The sequence below is a fragment of the Pogoniulus pusillus genome, chromosome 8, assembly GCF_015220805.1.
Source record: "Pogoniulus pusillus isolate bPogPus1 chromosome 8, bPogPus1.pri, whole genome shotgun sequence".
Lineage (NCBI taxonomy): Eukaryota > Metazoa > Chordata > Aves > Piciformes > Lybiidae > Pogoniulus > Pogoniulus pusillus.
The window spans coordinates 40963332-40987914 of NC_087271.1; the positions used below are offsets into that span (position 1 = coordinate 40963332).

The following is a 24583-nucleotide window of genomic DNA, read 5'->3' on the forward strand; positions in this document are numbered from 1 at the left end:
ACATTCCAGGTCAGGCTGGATGGGGCTCTGAGCAGCCGGCTCTAGTTGCAGACATCCCTGCTGACTGCAGGGGTGCTAGGCTAAATGACCTCAGACTGCATCTCTTCAGGTTAGTGCCCATGACCCTGTGCTTTCATGGTGAAGCTGCCTGGCACCGTACACACCTCTTATGCCTCCTGACAGTATTATGCTGGTATTCTGAGTCCTGGTGGAAGAAGACAAGTGGAGGAAGCACAGTGAGTGAAGTGGGAGCACAGAGACATTCATCTCTTGCTCTTTTATTTCCTCTGGAGTGGGACATCTTATGGGAAACCAGGCAGGAAGGGCTGCCTTCAGTTCCCATGATGGGTGCTCAGAAGGATTTGTAGAACTGATCCTAAGTGACTGTGTCCTCTTCCTCCTCTTCCTCCTCCCCCTTTGAAGCATGGAATTCACAGATGACAACACAGATGCCGGCTAGCCAGGCTGCCATGGTGCCAGCAAAGAACATGCAGAAGCCAATGAGGCACAGAAAGATGTAGTCCTGCTTGTACAGCTGGGTCAGGCAGCTGAAGTGGAGCTGTGCCTCCACCATGGGCATTTTCCGGTCATGCAGGCCTTCTGGGGTGTAGCAGGTGACATTGTCAGCATCTGCAGAGGGAACAGCAGAAGCAAGACACTCTCATCTGTGTCTTACGCATTCATGAACAGGAGTCCTGCTAGGAAAGTGATGGAGAAGTTTGCTAAACTGAAGAATGTCTACAAACATCACAACCCTCTCCCCCCATGGCTTGGGTAAAAGCAGACAGGCAAACTCCTGCCAGGTTGCCAGGATGATGTCGGTGGTGTTGCCCCCACAGGAAAATGCTGCCTGTTGGACCATGCCACTGGTAAACTGCCATCCCTGCACCATTCCTCCCTGCTGATGGAGTGCTTTGTTTTGATAGAGGAGCACTTGTGTTGGGCTTTTTAATCTCAAACACCTTCCGAAGTGATATAGCCTAAATTATTCTGGAATAACGTGAGGGTTTGCAGGTAGGCACTGCCTCCCCTGCCCAGAGGCAGAGGAAACTCATCAGCGACGCAGCTCCCCTGATGACCCCTTCAACAAGGCCAAGTGCTGGCTCCTGCACTTTGGTCACAATGACCCCAGGAACGCTGCAGGGAAGAGTGGCTGGAAAGCTGCCCAGCAAAGACCTGGGGGTGTTGATCGACAGCCAGGTGAATATGAACCATCAGTGTGCTCAGATTCCAAAGAAGGCAAACAGCATCCTAGCCTGCATCAGAAAGAGTGATGAACAGGACCAGGGAAGAGATTGTTCTGTGCTCAGCACTGGTGAGGCCACACCTTGAGTACTGGAGACTCTCACTACAAGATAGACATTGAGGTGCTGGAATGGGCCCAGAGAGGGACAACAAAGCTGGTGGAGGGCCTGGAGAGCAGATCTTGAGAGGAGTGACTGAGGTGACCGGAGTGGTTTAGTGTGGGGTAGAGGAGGCTGAGGGTGGGGCTGTAATAAGGGGTGTATTGGACTCATATCCCAAGTACAAAGTGGTAGGATGACAGGAAATAGCCTCAGCTTGAACCAGGGGACGTTTAGATAGGAGTGTAGAAGAGAATTCCCCACAGAAAGTGTTTTCAAACACTGGAACAGGCTTCCCAGGGCAGTGGCTGAATCCCTGTTCCTGGGGCTGTTTGAAAGAGACAGAGATGTGGTGCTAAAACATGTCTCCTAGCACCACATCTCTGACTTGGTAGTTAGTGGATGGGCTTGATGGTCTTAAAGGTCTTTTCCAACCATACCCTATTCTATCCCTATCCTATGTAACCTATACCCTGTTGTATTGTAGTATATGTGGTGGTAAAACAGGTGTTGGCCTTTCCCTCTGAAGATAGCAAAGGCTGTGTGGTGCCAGCTGTGTCTCCTTTTGGAGTCTGTAGAGCACAGTGTGCCCTCTGCCAGGGCTCCTTCCTTTCCCTGCAGGCTCAGAACTCCCTGGGCCAGATGCTGTTACTGTGCCAGACACAGGCTGGTCACTGCTTAGTGCACTGGATGGCTGGGCCTGAGGGAGTGGCAGCAGTGAGGAGGGGAAAGCTGAAGGGGATTTACATTACTTTGTAAATCAGTGAGTGACAAAGCTGCAGGGGTTGTTGGTGATGGTATCTCTTATTGTCCTGGTCATATCCCCAAAGCCATCTACCCAAATCTCGAGCTGGACACTTCCTGCTGGCATTGAGACTGCACAGATCTAGCTGAGCATAAAACCCTGCTGCAGAGGTGTTCTGTGGAGCAGCAGCTTTTTGAAGGCCAGGATTGGTATCTGTCCCAACATCCCTTTGCACTGCAGCTGTCCTCTCCCGTTGCAACCCTCAGCTCAGGGTCACCTAGTCCCAGTAAAGAGGGAGCTGCCTGAGGGCAGGTGGGTGTTGGTAATACAGTGTTCAGCCTGTGAGCACTTGCACTGGCAATGTGAAAGCTTTGCCCAGCTCTCACAGCAGTGCCATGAGGCACACAGCCTCTTAGGTGTTGCAGGCCAAGTGCCTGCTATCACTGCCTGCCGGCGGGACAGCGGTAAACAGGCCCATAGAGCAGTATGGTCCGGGCCAGCCGCCTGAGCTCCACAAAGAGCCAAATACGAATTGTGCTGAAGCCGTCTGTTGATCATGGCAGCCTGAATGTATACACTCAGCCAGCAGAGCACACGCCTGCACATGAGCATCATCAGCCAGGGTCGACCCACCACAGCTGCGTAAGTAACGCCTTGTTATCCTCGCTAGCGAGGTCCCTTATCTGCCCCTTCTGAGATAAGGTGTCCGGCTGCATGGGAGAACCGAGGGCTGTTATTACAAGGGTCTGCCTGTTGTCTCTTCTCTCCGCTCCGTTCCCACAGCAGTCCTGCACCTGCACCCCACAGCTCTTCTGCATTCTGCATTCTCACGCTTAGGGACTCACCCACAGCATCTTACCAGGACGTGGTCTCTTTTCCCAGGCACCCAGCAACAGAAGGGGACACAGTCTCAAGTTGTGCCAGGGGAGGTCTAGGCTGGATGTTAGGAGGAAGTTGTTGCCAGAGTGATTGGCATTGGAACGGGCTGCATGGGGAGGTGGTGGAGTCACTGTCCCTGGAGGTGTTCAGGAAAAGCCTGGCTGGGGCACTTAGTGCCATGGTCTGGTTGACTGGATAGGGCTGGGGCATAGGTTGGGCTGGATGATCTTGGAGGTCTCTTCCAAACTGGTTGATTCTATGATTCCATAGAAAGCCTAACAGTGGGGAAGCTGAGCAGCCTCCAGGGTTTCTTTGCTGTCCCAAGCATGGTGCAAGGATCCATACTCTTACCCCTGGTTTTTGCTGCCAGTGGCTTTCCTACTTTTACCCTCCCAAACTGCTTGCAATGAGCTTTATTCTCCTGTTTCAAGGTTCAGTGTGTTATCTCCAATCTCACTGATAAGAACGGTACTTCTTTTACACTGTTCCATATCTGCCTGTAACCTGTACAAGGAAAATAAAACTACTTTACTGTTGATAGGGAGCTTACTGCATCTAACAAGACACAGAAATGTCCCTAACTGGGTCCTGTCCTAACACCAGCTTCCATTTGCTCTTCCCTTTTCTACCCTTAGGCTCTTTTGTGGCCATTTCTTACTCAACTGATTCTGGCCTCCGAGGTGATGTAAGGAGGCCCTGCTTCTGAGAAATGGCCTTTCTTCAGCAGGAAGCTGTCTGTGCTGCTGCAGCCCATGGGACTCAATGCTCACCTGCACTGCACAGAACATTTCTTATTTTGGGAAACTGAATAGAGAGGAAACTTGCTCTGGGGTGCTGGAGGAAGAGTGAGAACAGATGCAGCCTCCCAGCCATAAGAATACTGGCACTTTTCTGAGCACAATGTGCTCTCTGTCTCACTCTGTCAACCAAATGTCCTCTAGGACCCAAACCAGAGCTCCCATGGAAGCAGCAGAAAGTCTTTGACTTCCGAGCACTGAGTCACAGTCTGATACAAAGGATCAGTCAAACATACCTGCTCTGGGGGCCGAGGAGTACCGTGGCAGCTGGAGGTGGCAGGACTTGTGATTCCTATCTGTCTTAGCACAACAGCTGCCATGCTTTTAAGGCAAAGGGCACTGTGGATGCTTCCCATGACTGAAAAGGGGCCAGCAGGGAGCAGGGTGTGATCACAACCTCACGGAAGTCAGCAGCTAAACTTGCTGCCTGCCACACTGCCCTAACTTCTAGAGACTGTCAGGGAGAGACAAGAGAAGAGCTCCCTGGATTTCAAGGCAGTTTTGACTGTTAGAGGTTGCACGAATGAGGTCTGCCTGCCAGGCAGGTTGTGCAGGAAGAGGCTAGCAGCAGGTGTTTAAGGTGAAGGGGACAGTGTTGGAGAGCTCAGGGCTGGAAAGGCTGCCCTGAGCAGGCCAGAAGAGAGGCAGGCAAGCTTTTCCACAGAACTAGGGGGGTTAACTGGTCGTTAATCCACCCCCCGCCTACAGCAGTACCAGGTGATCAGAGGAGAGAATTCAGAGCAGGAGCTTTTGGGGAACCACATTTGGCTCCTCATTCTTAGCACTGCAACAATAGGATGCTGAGACTCACAGACACAGGGGCACCTCCTGAGGCCGAAACCAGGCATTGTAGAGGAGCAGCAACGTCCTTCCTAGCTACAGACTTGTTCTGATTTTGTTGGGATAGAATAATAGGCCAGCCATGGTCTGCAGACTGTCAGCAGTTTCACATCAGTCAGGAGCTTCAGCTAGGCAGGGGTAAAAGATAGGGCAGCTGACCCCAGCTGGCTCACAGGTTTACCTCACACCAAAAAGGTCACATTCATTATAAAGGGGATGTTTACTAAGAAGAGGGGCTCTGCTCCTCCTCTTCTTCCACCTTCTCTGAAAGTCAGCATCGTTCTGCTCCTGAGGCCTGTGTGTTGTGACTGGCACACTTGCTGGGCTGAGTACAGCTGTGTATATTTATATTGCATTACTATTAATAGTAATGTTGCTGGTTTGTTACATTTGGTTTACTTTCAGCCTCTGCTTTCTGGATCTCCCTTCTTGGCAGAGAGGGCTCACTGGGTGACAATGACTGCTGTAGTTTAGCCCTTGGTAGGGGATAAGCACAGGCAAGCCTACACCTCCCAGACTGTCCTGAGGATGTCAGCAGGTGTGGTTATGGGTGAAGCATGTGCAGCCCAGCTGCTCGTATCTGTGTTTTCTCCAAGACCAGAAGATGCAACTCAAGTCTGACGTGCAGTGGCACAGTGCTGTGACATGAAGTTTTGAGAAAGAGAGCAATGAGCCCTCTCTGTTCCACACAGATCTGCAGGAGAAGGGAGAGGGATCCTGCCTACAGAGCCCTCACCTGGAAAATGAACGTTGCTCTCTGTCATCCAGGTGATGAAGTCCAAAAAGGAACAGTTGCAGTGCCATGGGTTGTCACTGAGCCCCAGAAACCTCAGGTTGGGCAGGTCACGGACAGTGCTGGTGTCCAGGAATGTTAAGCCCGTCCGGCTCACATCCAAGTGCCTCAGCCAGGTGTTGTTGGTGAACGCATCCTTTTCAATGGCCACAAGGTTAGGATTGTCTGACATCTTCAAAACCACCAGGCTAAGGAGGTTGGAGAAGGTGCTGAAGGTGACCTGCGTGAGATTGTTGAAACTGAGGTCCAGATAGACAAGCTTGGCCACACCAATGAAAGTGAAATCCAGGTCATCCCCCAAGAAGTTCTTCCTGCAGTCCAGATAGACCAAATCAGCCAAGAAGCTCAATTCCACTGCTGGCAGGTACGAGATGTTGTTTACTGCCAGAACCAGCTGCCTGGTGTCCAGCGGGATGGCTGCAGGGAACTCATGCAGCTGTTGCCCTGTGCAGTTCACCTCCAGGTACTGACAGGTACACCTGCTTGGGCAGTTTGTCCTCTCCGATGCCATCCCCATCCCCAAAAGAAACACGAGGCCCAAGGGCTGTGCTCCACCTGAGTGAGACATGGTCTAACACCTTCCAGGCCACTCAGCCCCTTGGGGTCTGCGAGCAGCCCTATGGAAGCTGCATTACTGTCACAGCCATGCCCAGGAGGTGTCTGGCTGCCAGGCTGTGGGGAAGTGCTTTGTGTCCGTGACTCATCTGACCCCTTGGCAGAGTGCCCAGCTGGAAACCGAGCTCAGTTTCTACATGGGCAAGTGCAGAATAGTGGCTGGGCTGTCTCCATGTCACACTCAGTGCCAGCCGACACCTCTCTGATGTCAGCGGCTTTGGAGTCAGGGCTATGACCTTGCTGACCAAGTAGGAGCTGCTTTGGGCTGCATGGAGGTGCTGGGAAGGTCTGTGTTGGATGAGAACATCAGAACTGGACCATCCCTCTTACAAGGAGAGGCTGAGCGACCTGGAGCTCTTTAGCCTGGCAAAGAGCAAATTGAGAGGAGATCTTTAAATGCATATAAATAGGTGAGGGCCATGAGAATGGGGCTGGGCTCTTCTCAGCGCTGGTCAGTGATAGGACAAGGGCAATGGGTGCAAACCAGAACTCAGCTTTCATTTGGACTGAAGGAGATGCTCCTTCGCTTGAATGGGGCTGAAGCACCGGAACGGGCTGCCTAGAGAGGGTGCAGATCCCTCTCTGAAGACTCTAAACACCCTCCCGCACACGTTCCTGTGCGAACCTGCTCTAGGCGTGCCTAGGACAGAGTGGGGGGTGGGGGGCGCTGGGTTACATCTCTGGAGGTCCCTTCCAACCCCTGCCACTCTGTGACTGTACGAACTGTGCCGGGCGAGTGTGGATAGTGCAACTTCTGTCTCAAGCGGAGTCAGACTGCAAGATGCGGTCACTTGCACTGATTAAACAAGAGTCCGCGCTGGGCTGGCGTTGCAGCGGGCCAGGAGAAGGCGGCTAAGGAGCTCTTCCAAAGAGCATCTTCGCTCGGGACAAGCTTCCGAAGACGCTCCGGCTCCCTCTGTTGACTCCTCACGGCGTTCTTCCGCTGCGAAGGAGCTGCCCTGGCTCTGGCTAGAGGGCTGCTGGCTGTCGGTGCCGGCGCAGCCCCTAGCGCGGCGCAGCCCCCGCGATGGCGGCGAGGCCCTGCACCCCGGCCCGCCTCTAACGGCCGCGGCGAGGCGGAGCCTGCCGAGCTCCGTCCCCCTCCGGCCGGCGCGGCCGCGGATAGGCTCAGCGGCGGGGCGAGGGAGGCGCCCGCCAGATTTAAGCTGCGGCGGGCGGTTGCTGGAGTGGTTGGTGCCCGGCGCTGCGATGGAGACGCTGACCTTCCCTCGCTATAGCCCCGACGATATCGTCTGCTACCTCCGCAGCCATATCCTGACGGGAGCCGAGGCCCGGAACCTGGTCAAGGGCGACGTGTTCGGCACGCCCAAGGTGGGTGAGGGGGAAGCGGCGGGCAGCGGCGGCTGGGTGGGGGTAGGGGTGGCGGTGGCCGGGGCAGCCCTGCCGCCCAGGGAGAGCTTTGCCTTGGTCGTTCTCCTGGGCGATCGCTTCCTCGGCCTGGCTGGGCTTTGGCGTGCAGCGCTGCGTGAGCGGGTCCGGTTTGGCAGGGGCAGGTTGGCCTCCTAGGAGCGGCAGGGCTAAACTCGGGGCTTTTCCCCTCTTCAGCTCGAGAGGAGCTTGCCGAAGCCTCGCCAGGACGGGGGGGGGGGGGGGCGGCATTCATAATCGGAGGAGTATGAAACTACACCGTCTGCCTTAGTCGTATGGGAGCTGCGTTAAAACGCCGCTGCCTATGGCGTGGTGCCATAGTTCCAACACCGCAGCTCATCAGCCGATGCCTCTAATCCAAGCCCGCAATTTCTGCCTGCCCGCCGCCTTTTCCCTTGCATCGGCCCCACAGATCCAGTGCGGACTTGCAGTGATGGCGGCAAACTAAAAGCGGCTTTAGTGTGGTATGGGTGCCTCGGGTGCCTGCTTGTGCTGCTGCAGAAGTGCTTGCGCCTGCCGGAGAGGGAGGCTGATCCTGTTCGTTTGAGGAACGATGGACTCCTTGCTCGGTGTTTTACTGCCCTAGAGTCCTTGGCTGGGAAACTGCTCAGTGAGCAGCAACGCAATGGAAACTAACGCACAGCTGTGGTAGTTCAGGCTGTCCTTGCCTGAGCTGGTTGCTGTCTCTTACAACTGTATTAGACGATAGCTCTTGAACTACAAAGTGTTGGAAAGTAAACCTCGTTAGTGGTGGCGGCTCAGTGAAACTGGTCCTCGCGTGTTAAAGGCAGAACTACCTTTATGCCCTAGTCTGAGGGCCCTGAATAATCAATCATATGGAATAGTGATTTGTGGGAATGCAGAAGAGCTGTGGGGTGCAGGTGCAGGACTGCTGTGGGAACGGAGCGAAGAGAAGAGACAACAGGCAGACCCTTGTAATAACAGCCCTCGGTTCTCCCGTGCAGCCGGACACCTTATCTCAGAAGGGGCAGATAAGGGACCTCGCTAGCGAGGATAACAAGGCGTTACTTACGCAGCTGTGGTGGGTCGACCCTGGCTGATGATGCTCATGTGCAGGCGTGTGCTCTGCTGGCTGAGTGTATACATTCAGGCTGCCATGATCAACAGACGGCTTCAGCACAATTCGTATTTGGCTCTTTGTGGAGCTCAGGCGGCTGGCCCGGACCATACTGCTCTATGGGCCTGTTTACTGCTGTCCCGCCGGCAGGCAGTGATAGCAGGCACTTGGCCTGCAAAATCTGGTGCTCAAACAGTGGAATCTATCCCCACTCTTCGGGTGCAACACTGATTCGTGTTCTTTCCTTTTGCAGCTTGAAATTTTACACATGATTTACATGAGAATCCTGCAGAAGATCTATGGAATCCGCCTGGAGCATTTCTACATGGTATGTCTGTAGCAGCAGAGTGAGTGTGAAAGGAAAGAAATACTGAGCTCAGCAGATGCAATGTTGAAGTCTCTCCTCTTATCTTCAGACGACCAAACAGCAAGTAGCTTACTGGTTTGTATGTTGTAGATGCATGAGGGGAAACTAAGCAATTCCATTATAGAAAGCTTCTGAGTGCTCGGTGTCCATGGATGTTTGCGTTCGTGTTCAGGGAAGCAGGCAGGCAGAAGTAAGAGTGCAGTACTGCAGTGCAGACATCAGCATGGGTCGTAAGTGAACCTGGAACACCATCTCTGGCTGTTGCTGAGGACTTGCTGATTGTGTCTGAGAAGTTGCTTTGGTATTGTTCCTTGTCTGGAGGTTTGCTTCAGTTCATGATACTTGTAGAAATGGTGATTTTTGTGGGCATGTTGCCTCTGAGTTTCTTTTTGTTTGTTTGCTTTCATGGAAAGGAGGCTCCTCTTCTCCACTGCAGGAGGTAGTGGGCATGAAGAGGAGCTTACCTACCGCTGTAGGCTGTAAGGAAAGTTTCTGTGGAGAGAGTCTTAATCGTGAATTCTTTCCTTTGAGGTGCTGTGGGGGCCAGAAGTATCTGTAATGTCCAGGGTGGACTGGACAAGTTTATGAAGGAGCACCAGCTCTGGCCTTGGAAAATACATTCTTAGGCATCTGCCTTTGGCCATGGCTGGAGGAGAGTCTCTGCTTAGATGTTAGGCTGGTCTAGCAGGAAAGTAAATGTTGCTTTCAGTGTTTGATTGTCTCTCCATTTAAGGTGAAGTGCAGACAGAGGTTAAGTGATACCTTCTTGATTAGCACTTCATTTATCTTCTGTCCTTGTTAGGCAAGAACTGAATCCCAAGAATAAATAGTGTTGTCTTGTGCCGTTTTTTGGACGAACTGAAAGGGCAGTCTGCATGCACAAAGTAACTCACTTCTTCACAGACAATGATATTAGCTGCAGCACTATGTTAGGAGGTTGAAAATACCAGAATAAGGTGACAGTGTTGTACTGCTGCTATCTCCTGACTTCTTCACAGCCCCCCTGAGTCTGTGAACTTCAGGGTGCTCAAGGAGCAAGCTGCTCCTTGTCACACGTAGCATGCAGAGACTGTCCTGCTGCACCAGCTCTGAACAAATTAAGGGTTTAGACTGAATTCCAGAGTTGGTAATGTTGCTGCTTTAGTCATTGTTGCCTTTCTATGTTGTAGCAGCCAAAACTGATGCTTAGAATAGTCAGGTGGATAACTCGACGGCATTCTTCAGCCTCTAGTGCATACTCCTTGAGGATAGAGACTATCCTCTCTGCCTTGAACCTGTTTAAATTATGTTGTGGAAACAGAAGCTGCCTGGTTTGGCTGGAGTGTTCTCCATTTATGCATTGACTCTCTTCATTCCTCAGATGCCAGTCAACGTTGACATAATGTATCCACAGATATTCGAAGGCTTCCTGCCTGTCCGTAATCTGTACAGTCACATGTGAGTAGAAGATGCTGCATCTCTTCTCTTGCCACTCCTTATATGGGTCCAATTCAGAAGTAGCAAGGCTGATGGTGGTTCCACTGCCTGCCGGCTCTAAAGCAATTTAAATGTGCAGAAGGCAGGGGATGGCAATGTTTAATACCTGCCTGCTGAGAATTTTACTTTATTTTAAAAAAACCCTCTCTAAATCCAGCCTCACCAAGGTGAAGCACAGATCTCTACTTCAAATAGGTATAGAGTCATTGATGCACCTAGAAGATGGATCTGGAGTGCCTGTTGTGTACGTTTCCTTTCTGAGTTTTGTGCAGATCACAGAATGGCTTAGGTTGGAAGGGACCTTAGAGAATCCTCTACAGTCTACCAACCTCCCTGCCGTGGGCAGGGCACCTCTCAACTAGACTTGGCTTCTGAAGGCCTCATCCAGCCTGGCCTTGAACACCCCCAGGCAGGAGGCATCTGCAGCCTTCCTGGACAACATGTTCCAGAGTCCCACCACTCTCATACTGAAGCAGTTCTTCCTAAGATCCAGTCTAAACTTACTTTCCTTCAGCTTAAAGTGGTACCACTATGCCCTATTGCTAGACACCCCTGTGAAAAGTCCCTCTCCAGTCTTCCTCTAGGATACCTTCAGGAAGGCAGCTCTAAAGTCTCCTCAGATTCTTCTCTAGGCTGAACAACCCCAGCTCCCACAGCCTATCCTCATCGCAGAGATGTTCCAGCCCTTGGATCATCTCTGTGGCTCTGATTTGGAGTTGCTCCAACAGCTCTATGCCCTTCTTATGATGGGGATGCCAGAACTGGCTGCGGTACTAGATCTCTGTGTTGGAATGGTATGATGTTAAGCTTCATCTGGGCTGCAAGGGCAGAACTGACTGAGCATTAAGTGTAGTAGTTCCCAAATGCAACAGAGATTTTGGGTTTGTCTGTAGAAATCTTTGTGAGATGCTGTAGGAATAGAAAGGTTTAATATTGGCCTGCATGTGGAGCTCTGCTCCTGGGATGTCTGTTGTCTTGTGCCTGCTGTGCAGATGCTGTGGGATGGGGGGAAGAGAGCTGGTTTGCAGTAAATGGCTACAGCAGAAGTGAGTAACAGTCCCCTCAGCTAAGTTGTGCTTTGGTTCTGTTTTCCCCCCAGGGAGCGCTTGCTTCCAGTGTGCCGCATTAATGACTTCCAAATTGCCGATGTCTTAAACCCAAGTAAGCAAATGCAGTGGAATCCTTTGGTTTCCTGGGGTGCTGAGTGTCACCTGATATTTAGCTGCTTTGTCTCATTTCCCATGGCCAGCTTTGCATCTTCTATGGAGATCTGTCCCTGACTTCCTGCTACTCTTCTGACCCTCACTGTGGCCACTAGACAAGTTGGTTCCAAGGAGCAGTTCTTCTCCTATCCTTATGTAGGCTGATCCAGTTAAATAAGGGAGTTTTGAATGCCACAAGTCTGGGGAGCAGGCTGTGACATACCTGAAACAGCATAAGAATGGATGGTAATGAAAATGATCCTGGCAGCTCTCAGATGCTGTAAGATCTCTTATGCTGATGCCTGCATGCAAAGTGATGGACTTTTTGTTTCACTGTTCTCAATACCCAGCAGTGGTGATTCTGGTACAGCACAAACTCAGAAGGCTCTTCCTAACTCTCTCACTTCTGTATCTGGCTTGTCTAAGACATTCAAGGCCTTTTATAATAACATTGGACAAACTTTGCTTGGAATAGACCCCAAACGTCCCTGCAGTTCATGTTGCTGTCTTCAGTTAGCCCAACAGTTGCAGTGAGGCTCTGTCTTGAGAGCTGTGACGCTTCCTCCCTGAGGTCTGTGCTGATGGGAGGCTGTATTTAAAGCCTTTCTCCTGGGTGCCTCTTTCGTCTCTCAAACTGCACAGAGTTGCTCAGACACTCTTCACAGCTTGCTGCTACTTTGTGTGTACTTTGTGAAGTCTTTGCAAGTTGAGCAGGGGAAGAACTCATTTGCATTCCAGGGTTTTATAATTTCTGCCTCTTCTCTGATATTTCCCCTGCTTTTTCTAAGCAATTGCACTTGATGCATGTGGAAACTATAAGAGTAATGGCTTGCAATTGCTGTTTCAGAAGCAAAGAGGACAGCTCGCTTCCTCAGCGGCATTCTCAACTTCGTGCACTTCAGAGAGCTGCGGCGGGAGACCTACTTGAAATTACAGCTGAGCTATGTAAGATTGGGTCCTGCCTCACTCCAGAACCTTAATTGTACTTAACTGGTTAACCCAGAACTGGGAGCAGAAGAGTGGTGAGGTTTCTACCTGTGTGTCTAACACATTGGAATCTTAAATATAGTCAAGCAATGCAGGAAAGTGCCATGTTGGTGAGTGCCAGGAGGCTGGAGCCAGGCTCTGCTGGGTGATGCCCAGTGACAGGACAAGGGGCAATGGGTGGGAGTTGAGGCATAGGAACTTCCAGGAAACATGAGGAGGGTTTTTTTCACTGTGACAGGACACTGGAGCAGGCTGCCCAGGGGTGTTCTAGAGTCTCCCTCTCTGGAGGTATTAAAGACCCTCCTGGATGTGTTCCAGTGTGATCTGGTAGAGATGACCCGGCTCTGCCAGGGGGCTTGGACTTTTGAGGTCCCTTCCAGTCCCCAACACTCCCTGATTCTGTGATTCATGTTACGTAGAACTTGTACAACCATTTTCCATCTTACAGTAGCTGTGTATGTGCTTATAAAAGGTTTAAGGAAAAACCTCTGCAAAGCCTCTGAGGAAACATTTCAGGTTAGAAGAGTGGCGGAGATTGCAATAGTGCAACTGTTTCTGTATGACCATGGCAAGTTATTACTTGGGCTATTACCTGAAGCTATGTTGTGGGTTTTTTTTCCCCAGTAACCTGATAGTTCAGCCTGGTAAGTGAAGGTTTGACATCTTGCATCGTTTCAAGCAAAGACAGATGTACCAGTTGGGGGCTGGAGACAGAATTGCAGGTGGCCTCCCTTCTACTGAAAATAGCAATAGTGCAGAGATGCTGCATTTCATGTGAAATAATGATGAGCAGAGCCCTGAGAGAAACCATAAAAAAGATCACTGAATATTTAATTTGTAGAAATCAGCCATGGAGAAAAACCAACAACTGGAAATGGCAAACCGCGAGGCAGCGCTGAAGCTGGAGAAGCTGAAGTGAGTATGGGGAGTAAGGGATGGCTGTGAGATGCATTACTTGACCTGGCTGACTCCTACACTGCATGTGGTCTGCACAGGCTGGATGGATGGGCCAGTTGCATGAGGCTCAAAAAGGCCAAGTGCAGGTACTTGGGTCACAACAGCTGCAGGCTTGAGGCAGAGTGACTGGAAAGCTGCCTGGAGGAAAACAACCTGAGGCTCTTGGTTGACAACTGCCTGAATATGAGCCAGCATGTACCCAGGTGGCCAAGAAGGCCAAGAGCATCCTGGCCTGTATCAGCAGTAGTGTGGCCAGCTGGACCAGGGCAGGGACAGTGCCCCTGTACTCAGCCTGCTGAGACCATGTCTCAAACATTGTGTTCAGTTTTGGGGCCCTCACTACAATAAGGATGTTGAGGTGCTGGAGTGGGTCCCGAGGGGGATGATGAAGCCAGCGTAGATTCTGGAGAGTAAGTCTTGTGAGGAGTGGCTGAGTGAACTGGGATTGTTTAGCCTGCAGAGAAAGAGGGTGGGGGTGAGACCTTTCTACTCTCTACAACTCTCTGAAAGGAGGTTGTAGTGAAGTGGGTGTAGGTCTCTACTCCCAGGTAACAAGCACTAGGACAAGAGGAAATGGCTTCACGTTGCACCTGGGAAGGTTTACTTTGGACATTAGAGAAACTTTCTTCTCTGAACGGGTTGTCAAGCCCTGGAGCAGGCTGCCCAGGGAAATGGTGGGGTCCCCATCCCTGGAGGGGATATAGAAGCTGTGCAGATACAGTGCTGAGGGCTACGGTTTAGTGGTGGACTTGACCTTAAGTGTGTTCTCCAACCTAAATGATCTTGCTGTTCTGCATAGGGTGCCTAAAGAGGAGCTGAGTCGTTAGGCTGAGTGACCTCGGGAGGGAGTCCCTGGCTGCCTTGACAAGATACTCTGTTTTCTGTGTTTGGGAAGATGGTGAAACTTTGTTGCTGTTGGAGTTTTTAGGGAGCTGTCTTTCCCTCTCTCCTGGCGGTGGGAAGCCCATCTTTAATAGATGAGTAAAGTTATCCTTCTTAGTTATTTGACATGTTTGTCCCATTCTCTGTTTCAGGCCATTTAGTCCTACTGCCTGTGTCTTTGCCCCATTAAGTTTTGCTATTGCTAGTGGATAATGGGATGAGGAGGTGGCTGGTTTCCAAGAGAGCTGTCACTACAGATTTTTTTTCTCTAATAGCTGCTCTTGGTATGTTCTAGACAGAAGGTTCTCTAGCTGTAGGCCTACCCTAATGCAAGCTGTTTCTCCTAGCAGATGATAGACACATCTCTTTAATGACAATCAGCCTAAGATGGGTAGAAGTGTTGTTCTTTTGTGTTTTGCTTAACACAGCCTTCAAACTCAGTCCCCTGTTATGCTTGTGTCTCTGCCTGCCGAAATACCTCTTGAGGTTATGCTTCAGCTACAGAAATCTGGCTTTCCTTGGCTTGTGTGATGTATTAATTCACGACTGCCTTGCCCTCATTAATAAAGCTACTGGTGGGAAAGTCTCTGGAGAGAGTGTTTTATCTACTGGACTCTGTTGGCTGGACTACAGCAAAGCTGAAACTGTCCCATCCCTTTCTTTTTGTTCAGCACTGTCCCAGTTGAGCACCAGGAGGAGGTGAGGCAGCTGACGGATAAGGTTCGAGAGCTGGAGCAGCTGCTCAGGCAGGACTTCCATCGCAAACAAGTAGGAGCTGCTCATAGACTTCTCTGAAATGCTGCTTTGGCTTCTGGATGTGGGGGTTCCTTGCTTCTCTTGATTCCCCTCCTCCCTTTGCAAAGGAGAAAGGAGGTTGATTTAAAACACGGGTCATTGCAACATGCTATGCCTATGTCGAGGCCTTGGCACTAACTCTTCGTTTCACTGTTAAGGAATGTGAAGCATACTTGAAATGAGGCTCAAGGAATACAAAAATGCACTGGCTTCTCCTTTTTGAAAGGCTTTACTGCAGTGACCTGGCCCATACCTCTGTTACTGCTCACCAGTGCTCTGTGTGTGTTTCCCTCTCTTCTCCACCTGAATTGGAAGAACCGTATTTGGGCTGTGGCATGAAGTGAAGCCCAAGGGAGGTCCCCCAGGGGAATGCCTGGCTATAAGGCTGGAGTTGATTGCAGGGTAACTTCCCAGCAATAGAAAGTTGCCACTAAGGCCTCATAGGTAACCTTTTCAGCTGCTTTGGGGTAAGAAAAGAAAACGATGAGCCTAGGGTTGGTAGTTTAGTTTGCTCATTTGGGGTATTTATAGGTGAAGTCGTGTCTCTGCTGTCAGTATTGTTAACCAGGTGCTTGGTTGCTGTGTTGTTTGGGGCCCTGTATTAGCTTAGCTTTTTCTCCAGAATGGTCCCTGTGGTGAAGAAGGTTGTGGGTGTAATGCTGCCAGGGTCAGTAGGAGGAAAGGTAGCCTGTCTTAGCCCTGTTCCCAGATACCTACTGCTGTCTGCATCCTTGGTGCTCCCTGTGGCTTTCCCAAGAGTTCTCCTTCCCTGTTTTTCAAACCTTACAGACTTCAAAGTTGTCTGTGTGTTGTGGCACTCCAGAGAAACAATAAATGGGGTTTCTTTAGCAGACAGGCCTAGGATAGAAGGGTAAAGGAGGCAGCAGTTGTAGAAATACTTATTTAAAATCTGTTGTGGTGTTTTTTCAGGCAGCTGTACATGAAATGACTTCACAGAAGAAGTCAGCTATAGCAGAGCGCATCCGAAAGCTGGTAAGTACAGCTCCGTGTGGGGCTGGGCTCTAGCTTGGGTCATCTCTTTCTTGGAGCTGGTAATGGTCAGGTTATTTAAAAAGCTGATTTGACTTCCTTCCCCTCCCCATGGAATCTTTACTGCAGCAGCTTGGGCTTTTGTTACCTTTCAAACCACATCTCTGCAATGTAAAGCTGTGTCTCTGGGAAGCTGATCTGTCAAGGGGTTTCTGAGGCACTGAGAGTTTAAGTGCATGGAATAGGTAATGGGGCAGCCACTGACCCGGCTGGGACAAAACTGGAGGGTTTTGAGAGCTTGCACAGGAGGCTTGTTGCTCTGAAACCCTGCAGTGACTGCCTGAGCTGCACTAGGTGAGGGGTTCTGAAGGAGAGAGCTGTTGGTGTAATACTTATGAGCTGGCAGCCTGCGTGGAATGCAAGCTAAACGCTGTTCTTGTGACTTAGCACTGCACCCGTTAGCATGTTCAGCGAGCAAAATGGACTGTTAACTGCCCTGACTGGGAATGCTAACGCTGCTTAGAGGAACTTGCTTTTAAAACAACCTTTCTAAAGAGGAAACACTTCAAAAGGAGAAAAGAGCCTGTCAAACCATGCTCCCGATTCCTTTTAGTCACAGAATTGCTAATACTGGAAGCCTGTTTGTCTTGCTAACTAGAACGACCTTAAAGTGATAGTCGCTGATTTGAAAGAAGAGCAAGAGCAGAAGAAGTCAAAAATCGTTGAGAGTCCAGAGGAACTGAAAAATTACAAAGAAGCCATGAAAGAGACTGTCAAGAAAATAAAGAAATCCAAGGTGAGGTTTCCCTCTGCCCACACGAGGAGGTATTCTTCTAAAAAAAGCAGGCTTTAATGAAGAGTCATCTGGAAAGGTTTCTTGAGCCACACTTCAGAGCCAGCAGAGCAGTGGTCAGCCTGAAAGGAAGCCCAGCTCCAGAGAGAAATGAAGTCTGGTGGAAGGGATGGGGCTTTCTAGGTTGTGCTTTGTTTTGTTCTTTGCAAAGCAGGACTGCAGTCACTGCCCCTTAGTCCTGTGTGAGGAGCTGTGAAACTCAGTGTATGACTCTGGAGTCTGGCTGTTTGCTCTCCAGAGACGGCAGTGTCTGGGCAGCTCACAGAGGTCCCTGGCTTTAGACCGTGTGCTGAAGCGCGGGCTGCCGTTCTGTGTTTCTGCCGTGGATGGCTGTCAGCGCTGGTAAGCTGAGGCTGAGTGCCCCTCCCAGGGTTTTAGTTTGGTGTTTGTTTTGTCCTTGTCTGGGGATTATTTTGCTTCTTTCTTTTAAACCATGTGCTGAATGCCATGTCCACGGGTTTCTCAAACACCCCCAGGGACAGTGACTCCCTCACCTCCCTGGATAACCTATTCCAATGCCTGAGCATTTTTGCTGTAAAGAAATCTTTCTTAGCACCCAACTGCCTGGCACAACTTCACTTCTGTTTGTTTTCAGTAGTGATGTCCCTTCTGTGTTCACAGTCCCCAGTGGCTGTGCCCTAGTGAAGCTTGCCTTTCTTCCTAGACCTTTTCTGTTCCAAAGGTGTGAACTTTATTTCTGTAATTCCAGGCATTGTTTTCCTGATGATTTACATATCTTCTCTCACCAGTGCATGGAATTTCCTTTTTGAAGAAAGCTTTTTTTCTGTCCTAGAAGCTCTTGTAGCAAGCTAGGAGTAGGGAGGTGATTGTCCTCTTGTGCCCTGCTCTGGTGAGGCCACACCTTGAGTATTGTGTTCAGTTTTGGGCAATACAAGAGGGATGTGGAGGTGCTGGAGCAGGTGCAGAGGAGGGCAACAAAGTGATGAAAGGCCTGGAGAATAAATCTGATGGGGAGTGACTGAAAGAGCTGGAGATGGTTAATTTGAGGAAGAACATGCTGAGGGGAGACCTCATGGCTGTCTACAGCTACCTGAAAGGAGGCTGTGGAGAGGTTGGTGCTGGTCTCATCTCACAGGTAATTAGTGATAGAACAAGAGGGAATGGCCTCAAGCTGCAACTGGGTAGATTTAGAATGGACATTGGGAATTTTTTTTCCCAGCAAGAGTGGTCAGGCATTGGAATGAGCTGCCCAGGGAGGTGGAGTCACCAAGCCTGGAACTGTTTAAAAGTCGTTTGGATGTGGTGCTTGGGGGTATGGTTTAGGGTGCACCTTGTAGAGTAGGGATGTTGGTTGGACTTGGTGATCCTGAGGCTCTCTTCCAACCTGAGCAATTCTGTGATTCTGTGTCACTTTTTTGTGCTCTCAAGAGAAACACATTTACAAACTGAAGATCTTACTGCAATGACTACTGAATATTGATGCTAGGTGTCTGTTAAGCAATGAAGGAAGGCTACATAAGTCAATATGCATTAATACTATACAAAACAAGTGCTGAACTCCAAAGCTGTTTGTTAATAGCTTTTGTTTTGCTTTTCTTTTAAAGCAAGAAATTATGGAGAAATACGAAAGCTACAGAGACATAGTTGAGGTTCTGCCGCCATGCCAGCTGGAGTTGCAGCTGTATCAGAAGAAGATGGAAAGACACGTAGCAAACGTCGAGCTGTGGGCCAGCATGTTGTCAGAGGTTTGCATTGCTCAAATAACATCTGGCTGGGGAGACACTTAATGACTGAGCAAAACAAGTGATCGTCAGTAAATGTCTCTATCTTCAAAGTTCCCATCCTCATCTTCCCACAAACCTGAAAGAACTTAGACAAATTCAGGAGTCTGTCTTAAAAACAGAGCTGCTGCTTTGCTGCATGCCACCTGCTAGTGTGCTGGTGACCTCTTCCAACAGTGAAAGCCTTTATTACCACAGAAACCCAACCTGAGACAGTTTGAATGTCTTTGGGTTACTGATAGGGCATGGTGGAGGAAAAGTGGGACCCAGATTCTTCTGCCTAGAGTAGAAACAGCAGAAAATGACTACCTCCAAGAGGAGTCATGGCTGAAGTACCTTTAGCTATTAGTATTGCTAAGGCAGCCTTTCCCTGATGAAATGCTTTTAACATACAGTAGCTAGCTCTTTGCTATGCAGTTAGGGCAGAAGGAACTCATTAGGAGCACTTGAAGAATGTTTTGCAGCCTTTTGGGGTCTTTGGGCATGGAACATAGGACACACAGCTGTTGGAGCAGGTCCAGAGAAGGGCCACAAAGGTGATGCAAGGGCTGGAGTAAGTCTGCTATGAGGATAGGTTGAGGAAACTGGGGTTGTCCAGCCTGGAAAAGTGAAAACTCCAGGAAGGCCTTAGAGCTGCCTTCCAATATCTGAAGGGACCCTACAGGACGGCTAGAGCGGGACTTTTCATAAGGTTGTCTAGCAATAGGACAAGGGGCAATGGTTTGAAGCTGAGGGAGAGTAGGTTCAGACTGCATCTTAAGAAGTTCTTCAGTACAAAGGTGGTGGCACTCTAGAAGAGGTTGCCCAGGAAGAAGGCTGCGGATGCCTCCTGCCTGGAGGTGTTCAAGGCCAGGCTGGATGAGTCCTTGTGCAGCCAAATCTGGTTGGAAGTCTTCCTTGCCCATGGTGGGGAGGTTGGAGTAGATGATCTTTAAGGTGCCTTCCAACCTAAGCCATTCTATGATTTGTATAGCATATGTTCAAAGTACTTGTGGGTGAGAGCTATAGCACAGCTCAGAGTAACCTCTGAACATGCTTCAGGTGCTGAGGTCTTGTCCGTTTGGATGTGCTTAAAAATCAGGTCAAACCTAGAGAACTGGGGTTTAACTGGGACAGGTAATTAGCAACTGAATCCACAGAAAGAGCAAGGTGGTTCCAATCCTTGTGAACTAGAGGGGTATGCTCTTTCAATCCATCTCCTCCCCCTCATTTGATTCATTTCCATTCTTACCCACTTAGTTCAGGAACCTGGAAGACCAAATTGAGAGCGCTCAGAGAGAGATGAAAAACGGGAACGGGAACGAGGTGTCCTTAAGGAGATTGGTCACTGCAAAGCATGAGAAGCTGTCTACAGCTGAAATAAAGATGAAAAAGAAGCGTCAAGACTTTGAGCAGTATAAACAGACTATATTGGAGTAAGGATGAGTTGACATTTCTGCCTGGTGCTGCTTTATGTCTTTGTTATGCGCCACCAAGGTTTGCGGCTGGTACAAGTGCATAGCTGCGCAGCCAGAAGAGTGAGCGATGTGGGATAGCTTTGCATCAAGACTAGTGATGCTGCAGGCAGGGGCTTGGGGGTCTCAAATCAATAATTGCAATGTGACTTGACAGCAACTCTTTTATTGGAGTGCTAATTTAATTTATAATGCTGATTCTTGATTCTTTTATCTTCTTAAAGAGAATGTCACATTGGGATAATTTCCCAACTTATCAGGCTTCACCAAAGCCCCATTTGCCTTTCATGAATTTTTCATAATTTCCCTTGCCACTTTTGCTCATTATCAAAGATGTTCAAGACCCATGGGGAAATGGGGCTCGTATCTCGGAGGAGCATTATCCTGACGTGATGCCTCCAAAACAAAAGGAAAGAGTCATTTGATCAAAGCCTCTTAGCCCAGCTCCCTTCCTACCGTATGCCAAAGGCGAGTTGCGCGGCAGCCTTGGCAGCACAGCAGCGAGCTGCAGCCTCGTAAGCTCCTGGCTTCGCTGTGAGATTTGAAGTGCTGAATTCTCCCAGAGAAAGCCTCTTGTGTGACCTTTCTTGGTGCACAAATAGGAAAGGGAATACTGGAAATGATTGGCCCAGTAGATTAAGTGTGATGGAAGAGAGCTTTTTCCACACGCGTGTAGAACAGTGGCAAAGTTCCCAGGCTGCTTTTGCTCCTCGTTTGGTGCCTTGTCAGCTAAAGGAGCCTGATGAACAGGTACTTTCCCTCCAAGTAAAGGAAATAATATCATCCAGTGCTCCTTTATGGTAGTGGTCGCTGCCCGTTTGTTTCTCATGTGTTAGATGTATGGCTTGAGTGATAAAATTATGTGCTTTGATAACCAAGAGGGGCAGGGAGGTACCCTTGGATTGAAAACGAGGTTTAGCTGGTGAATGAGAGCCTGCTCCCTGGAGGTAGAAAGATGTAAGTAGGCTCGTGCTATTTATGTGTGATTTTAGCCTTTCTTTAGAGAAAACAGCTGCCAAAGTTACAGCTGTAGTTATCGTACCAGTGTTTAGTATAAACTGGTAGATGTATCTGGCACTTGAAGTCTGAGTGGCTCTCCTCTGCCCACACCAACCTATGTGGCACCTTGCACCTGAAGCTATCTGAATTCATCTGCAAGCTGGGAAAATACCATTTGATCTTCGGGACGCAGTGAAATGATGGACTGGAAGTTGAGGATAACAGATGTATGGGATTAGAGCTCTCACTTGGTGGGAGGGGGTCTAGAGCTAAGCAAACTGCCTGACTTTCAGCTAGGCTGCAGAATCAAATGCAGCTCTTGCTTTTACCCTGGTCCAGTGGCTGACCTTCAGGCAGGGCTCTGCTGACACCTGTGCAGCATTCCTCAAAGGCAGGAAGATGCAGTGTCCAGCTGTCTGCTGGGGTGGTTCTGCCGGAGCCATTGGAGTGGCTTTGATTGGCAGCATCTGAGGATCTTCACCATGCTCCTCTAACTGCATTTTGAATTTAACTTCTTGTACCTAAGCTGTTCCAGTTTAAGAACTGGACACATTTCCAAGCAAGTGGTTTGTGTACAGTATTGCTTCTAGACACTGCTAGTTTGATGCTTAAAAAATGCAGGCTTTGCTTGTGGTGGAATTAGGTTTAATCTGTTTTCAGTCCAGTGGCTCTGTAGTATTTTTTTTCCTCCCACCTTTAGGTACTGTAACAAAATTCAAGAGAAGAGAAGTGCTGTGTATGATAAAGTTGTGGCTGTTCAGAAGGAAATCCAACAGAATCGGTTGAAAATTCACCAGCTGAATGAGAATGCTGAAAAAGAAGAAATGAAAGTTAAGGTGAGGCTTTTTTCCCTTTAGGAATCTTGTTTGCTGTTCTCACACCTGATTTGTAACATGAGCCCTATAGATACAGAAACACTTTTCCCTAGAAGTGAGTAGGCTGTGCACAGGGGGTGGATAGTGGGAGGGGGAGCAATTCCAGCTTGTGGTGCCCCACTGGGTTGCCAAGGCTTGTTCAGCTATCTGCAGCCTGTAGAGATGGCCCCCAGGAGAAGTGGGACTGGCAGACCTGAGAGAGAAAAGACTTTGGAGTGCTGTGATTGCCCAGTGTTTTGTCTTCTCATCCGTGTCTGTAGCAGCTAGTGTGCTAGTTCTGTGATGTCTGGGTTTGGTTGATGATGCTTCCAGCTCTCAGTAGCTGGAATGTGTTCTTTTTCCCATCTGTCCCCTGTGAGGCTTTACATTCCTGTCGCAGTGATGAGCCTCCCTGGGATACAGGGCCACTTGCCCATGTCACAAGCACTTCCTTTTTAGGGTTTCAGGAAGAAAATTGTTCATCTCAGCTTTGGAAAGGGGCAGAAATCCTGGTGCCCTAGGAGTTAAGGAAACAGTCTGCCTGTAGCATCTTGTCCTGTCTGTGCTGGGAGCACACTGGTAGCAGCCACAGCAGCAGAAACCCTGGTGGCACAGCTCAACACAGAATGGTGCAGTAGTAACATGAAATACTGAGCTAGTGCTGATTGTTTGACTACAGAATCAGAGTGGTTTGGGTCAGAGGGAACCTCCAAAGGCCACCTCAGTGTTGTGACTGTTAGAGTTGCAACAGAATCACAAATATTTTGCTTGTGGCTCTCTTATTCTTGTGATGTTTTGTACCTTCCCTGTGTTTTGTGAATGCTGCTTCCAAAGCCAGGGACACAAGGTACATTTGAAATCACTTTGAGACCATCAGACCACTCTCACTTAAATCCTTTTGAAGCATAAATGTTAACTTTGCTGATGTGGTTCTTTTCTTCCTTCCTTTTATCTGCTCTTTCTAGGAAATCTACCTAAATCTGAAGGCTGTGTTGGAGAAGCGTCACGAGTCTCTCATTAGTGCAGCAAAGAGTTATGCAGCCTCCAGAGAAGACAAAATTGCTGAGCTGAAGAAGGGGCTGCTCAGAGTTCAGACTTCTGAAAGTAGTTCTTAGACCTGTCTTCACTTGCCTTCCACTTTTCATTGTGTTTATCTTGGTATTGAACTCCAGAGCTTGCGCTTTTCATGGGATGGGTAGTTACTCCAGGCAAAAGCCAGCTGTCTCAAAAACCATGTCAGAACCCATTTGGCTTTCCAGACAGATCCTAGTGCTGCAAGCTTGCTAAGGTGGACAAGAAAACATTCTTTATCCTCTTTGTGTTGTTTTGGTCAGGATCTGATTTTAGTGGTAATAATGCAAGTCTTGCTAACACCAAATTGCTTGGCATACAGACAGAATCTTGCCTGTTGTCAAAACTGCTCTGCAGACTGAGACCTGGCCCTTTGGTCTGGCCTGGATGGACACTGGTCAAGATAAGTCAGTACTAAGTGATATTCCACTATCATTATCCAATTAAGATTAAGTCCTGATGGAGCAGCAGCAGCAGCCATGTAAATGCCTTCTCATCACCAACCTTGGTGATTAAACACTGAAGAGTCTACTTTTAGTGAACAGGGCAATACCTCTAGATCCTTGAACTCCTTGTTTCTGCTCCATGGGGTCTTAAACCTTTGTCTGTGCTTATTACAGAGTCTGTCTGGGTGCTTAGTCCTGTGAACAAAAATTAGCTAAAAGGGTATTTTGTATCTTAACTTGTGATGGCCCTCAGGTTGCCACCATGTTTTTGATTATTCCCCAGAATAAATGTTCATCTTTATACTAGCTGATAGAAGGATTGTTAATCCTATTTCTCTTAGGCCTCTTCCCTCCCCACTTTCCCAGCTGACTTGGCACAACATTCCAATTAAAAAATGTTGATTTGTAGGAATGGAATTGGTGGCATTTTATAATAAAGGGTGGAAGTTTGCAGCTGGTGTTGATAATGTCTTCTGGGTTTGTTCTGCTATCATGGAACGGCTCAGATGGGAAAGAACCTTAGAGACCATCTGCTCCAACCTCCCGGCCATGGGCAGGACACCTCTCAATAGACTCAGCTGCTAAGGCCTCATCCATCCTAGCCATGAACACCTCCAGGGAAGGAGGCATCCACGACCTTCCTGGGCAACTTATTCCAGAGTGCTACCACCCTCACACAGGAAAAACTTCTTCCTAAGATCCAGTCTGAACCTACTCTCTCTCAGCTTCGAACCATTCCCCCTTGTCCTGTCTCTAGACACCCTTATGGAAAGGCTGACCAACTGCAGCTCCCTCAGCCTATCCTCACCACAGAGGTGTCTTCTGCTAGCCAAAGGTGGGTAGGCAGGCAGGAGTACAGAAGGTGGTGGCTTCTAACGCTCTTACAAAAGAAGCAGACCTTTCTCATGCTTTGCTTTGAGGTTTTGTCTTTGTGGGCAAGACACTTGAGTGAATGTCCATAGTCAGTCTTCACTTCAGGCAGTTTTCCCCTTTCTACCAAATGCAGCCTGTGTTCTAGGGGTGTGTGTG

The 24583-nt window shown here is 49.2% G+C and overlaps 2 protein-coding genes across 2 annotated transcripts; one reads left to right on the forward strand and one right to left on the reverse strand.

Moving 5' to 3' along the window:
- Positions 1 to 376: 376 nt before the first annotated feature.
- LRRC52 (leucine rich repeat containing 52) lies at positions 377 to 6025 on the reverse strand. The gene is made up of 2 exons (XM_064148229.1): positions 5341 to 6025; positions 377 to 630 (listed from the first exon to the last, which is right to left on the reverse strand). Exons 1-2 carry the CDS (start codon positions 5963 to 5965, stop codon positions 377 to 379), a joined length of 879 nt encoding a protein of 292 aa, XP_064004299.1. The 5' UTR covers positions 5966 to 6025.
- A 1160-nt stretch (positions 6026 to 7185) lies between these two features.
- NUF2 (NUF2 component of NDC80 kinetochore complex) lies at positions 7186 to 23354 on the forward strand. The gene is made up of 13 exons (XM_064148233.1): positions 7186 to 7344; positions 8733 to 8807; positions 10207 to 10283; positions 11422 to 11483; positions 12372 to 12469; positions 13353 to 13426; positions 15022 to 15118; positions 16076 to 16138; positions 16794 to 16931; positions 18554 to 18694; positions 19970 to 20145; positions 21884 to 22019; positions 23003 to 23354. Exons 1-13 carry the CDS (start codon positions 7222 to 7224, stop codon positions 23150 to 23152), a joined length of 1410 nt encoding a protein of 469 aa, XP_064004303.1. The 5' UTR covers positions 7186 to 7221; the 3' UTR covers positions 23153 to 23354.
- The last annotated feature ends 1229 nt before the right edge of the window (positions 23355 to 24583 follow it).

Coding starts and splice junctions, on each gene's coding strand:
- LRRC52 (XM_064148229.1), bottom strand. CDS start 5,965: ATGTCTCACTCAGGTGGAGCACAGCCCTTGGGCCTCGTGTTTCTTTTG. Junction 631..5,340: donor GAGCAACGTTCATTTTCCAG/GTGAGGGCTCTG, acceptor TTCCCTCTGCAG/ATGCTGACAATGTCACCTGC.
- NUF2 (XM_064148233.1), top strand. CDS start 7,222: ATGGAGACGCTGACCTTCCCTCGCTATAGCCCCGACGATATCGTCTGC. Junction 13,427..15,021: donor CTGAAGCTGGAGAAGCTGAA/GTGAGTATGGGG, acceptor CTTTTTGTTCAG/CACTGTCCCAGTTGAGCACC. Junction 22,020..23,002: donor AAGAAGAAATGAAAGTTAAG/GTGAGGCTTTTT, acceptor TGCTCTTTCTAG/GAAATCTACCTAAATCTGAA.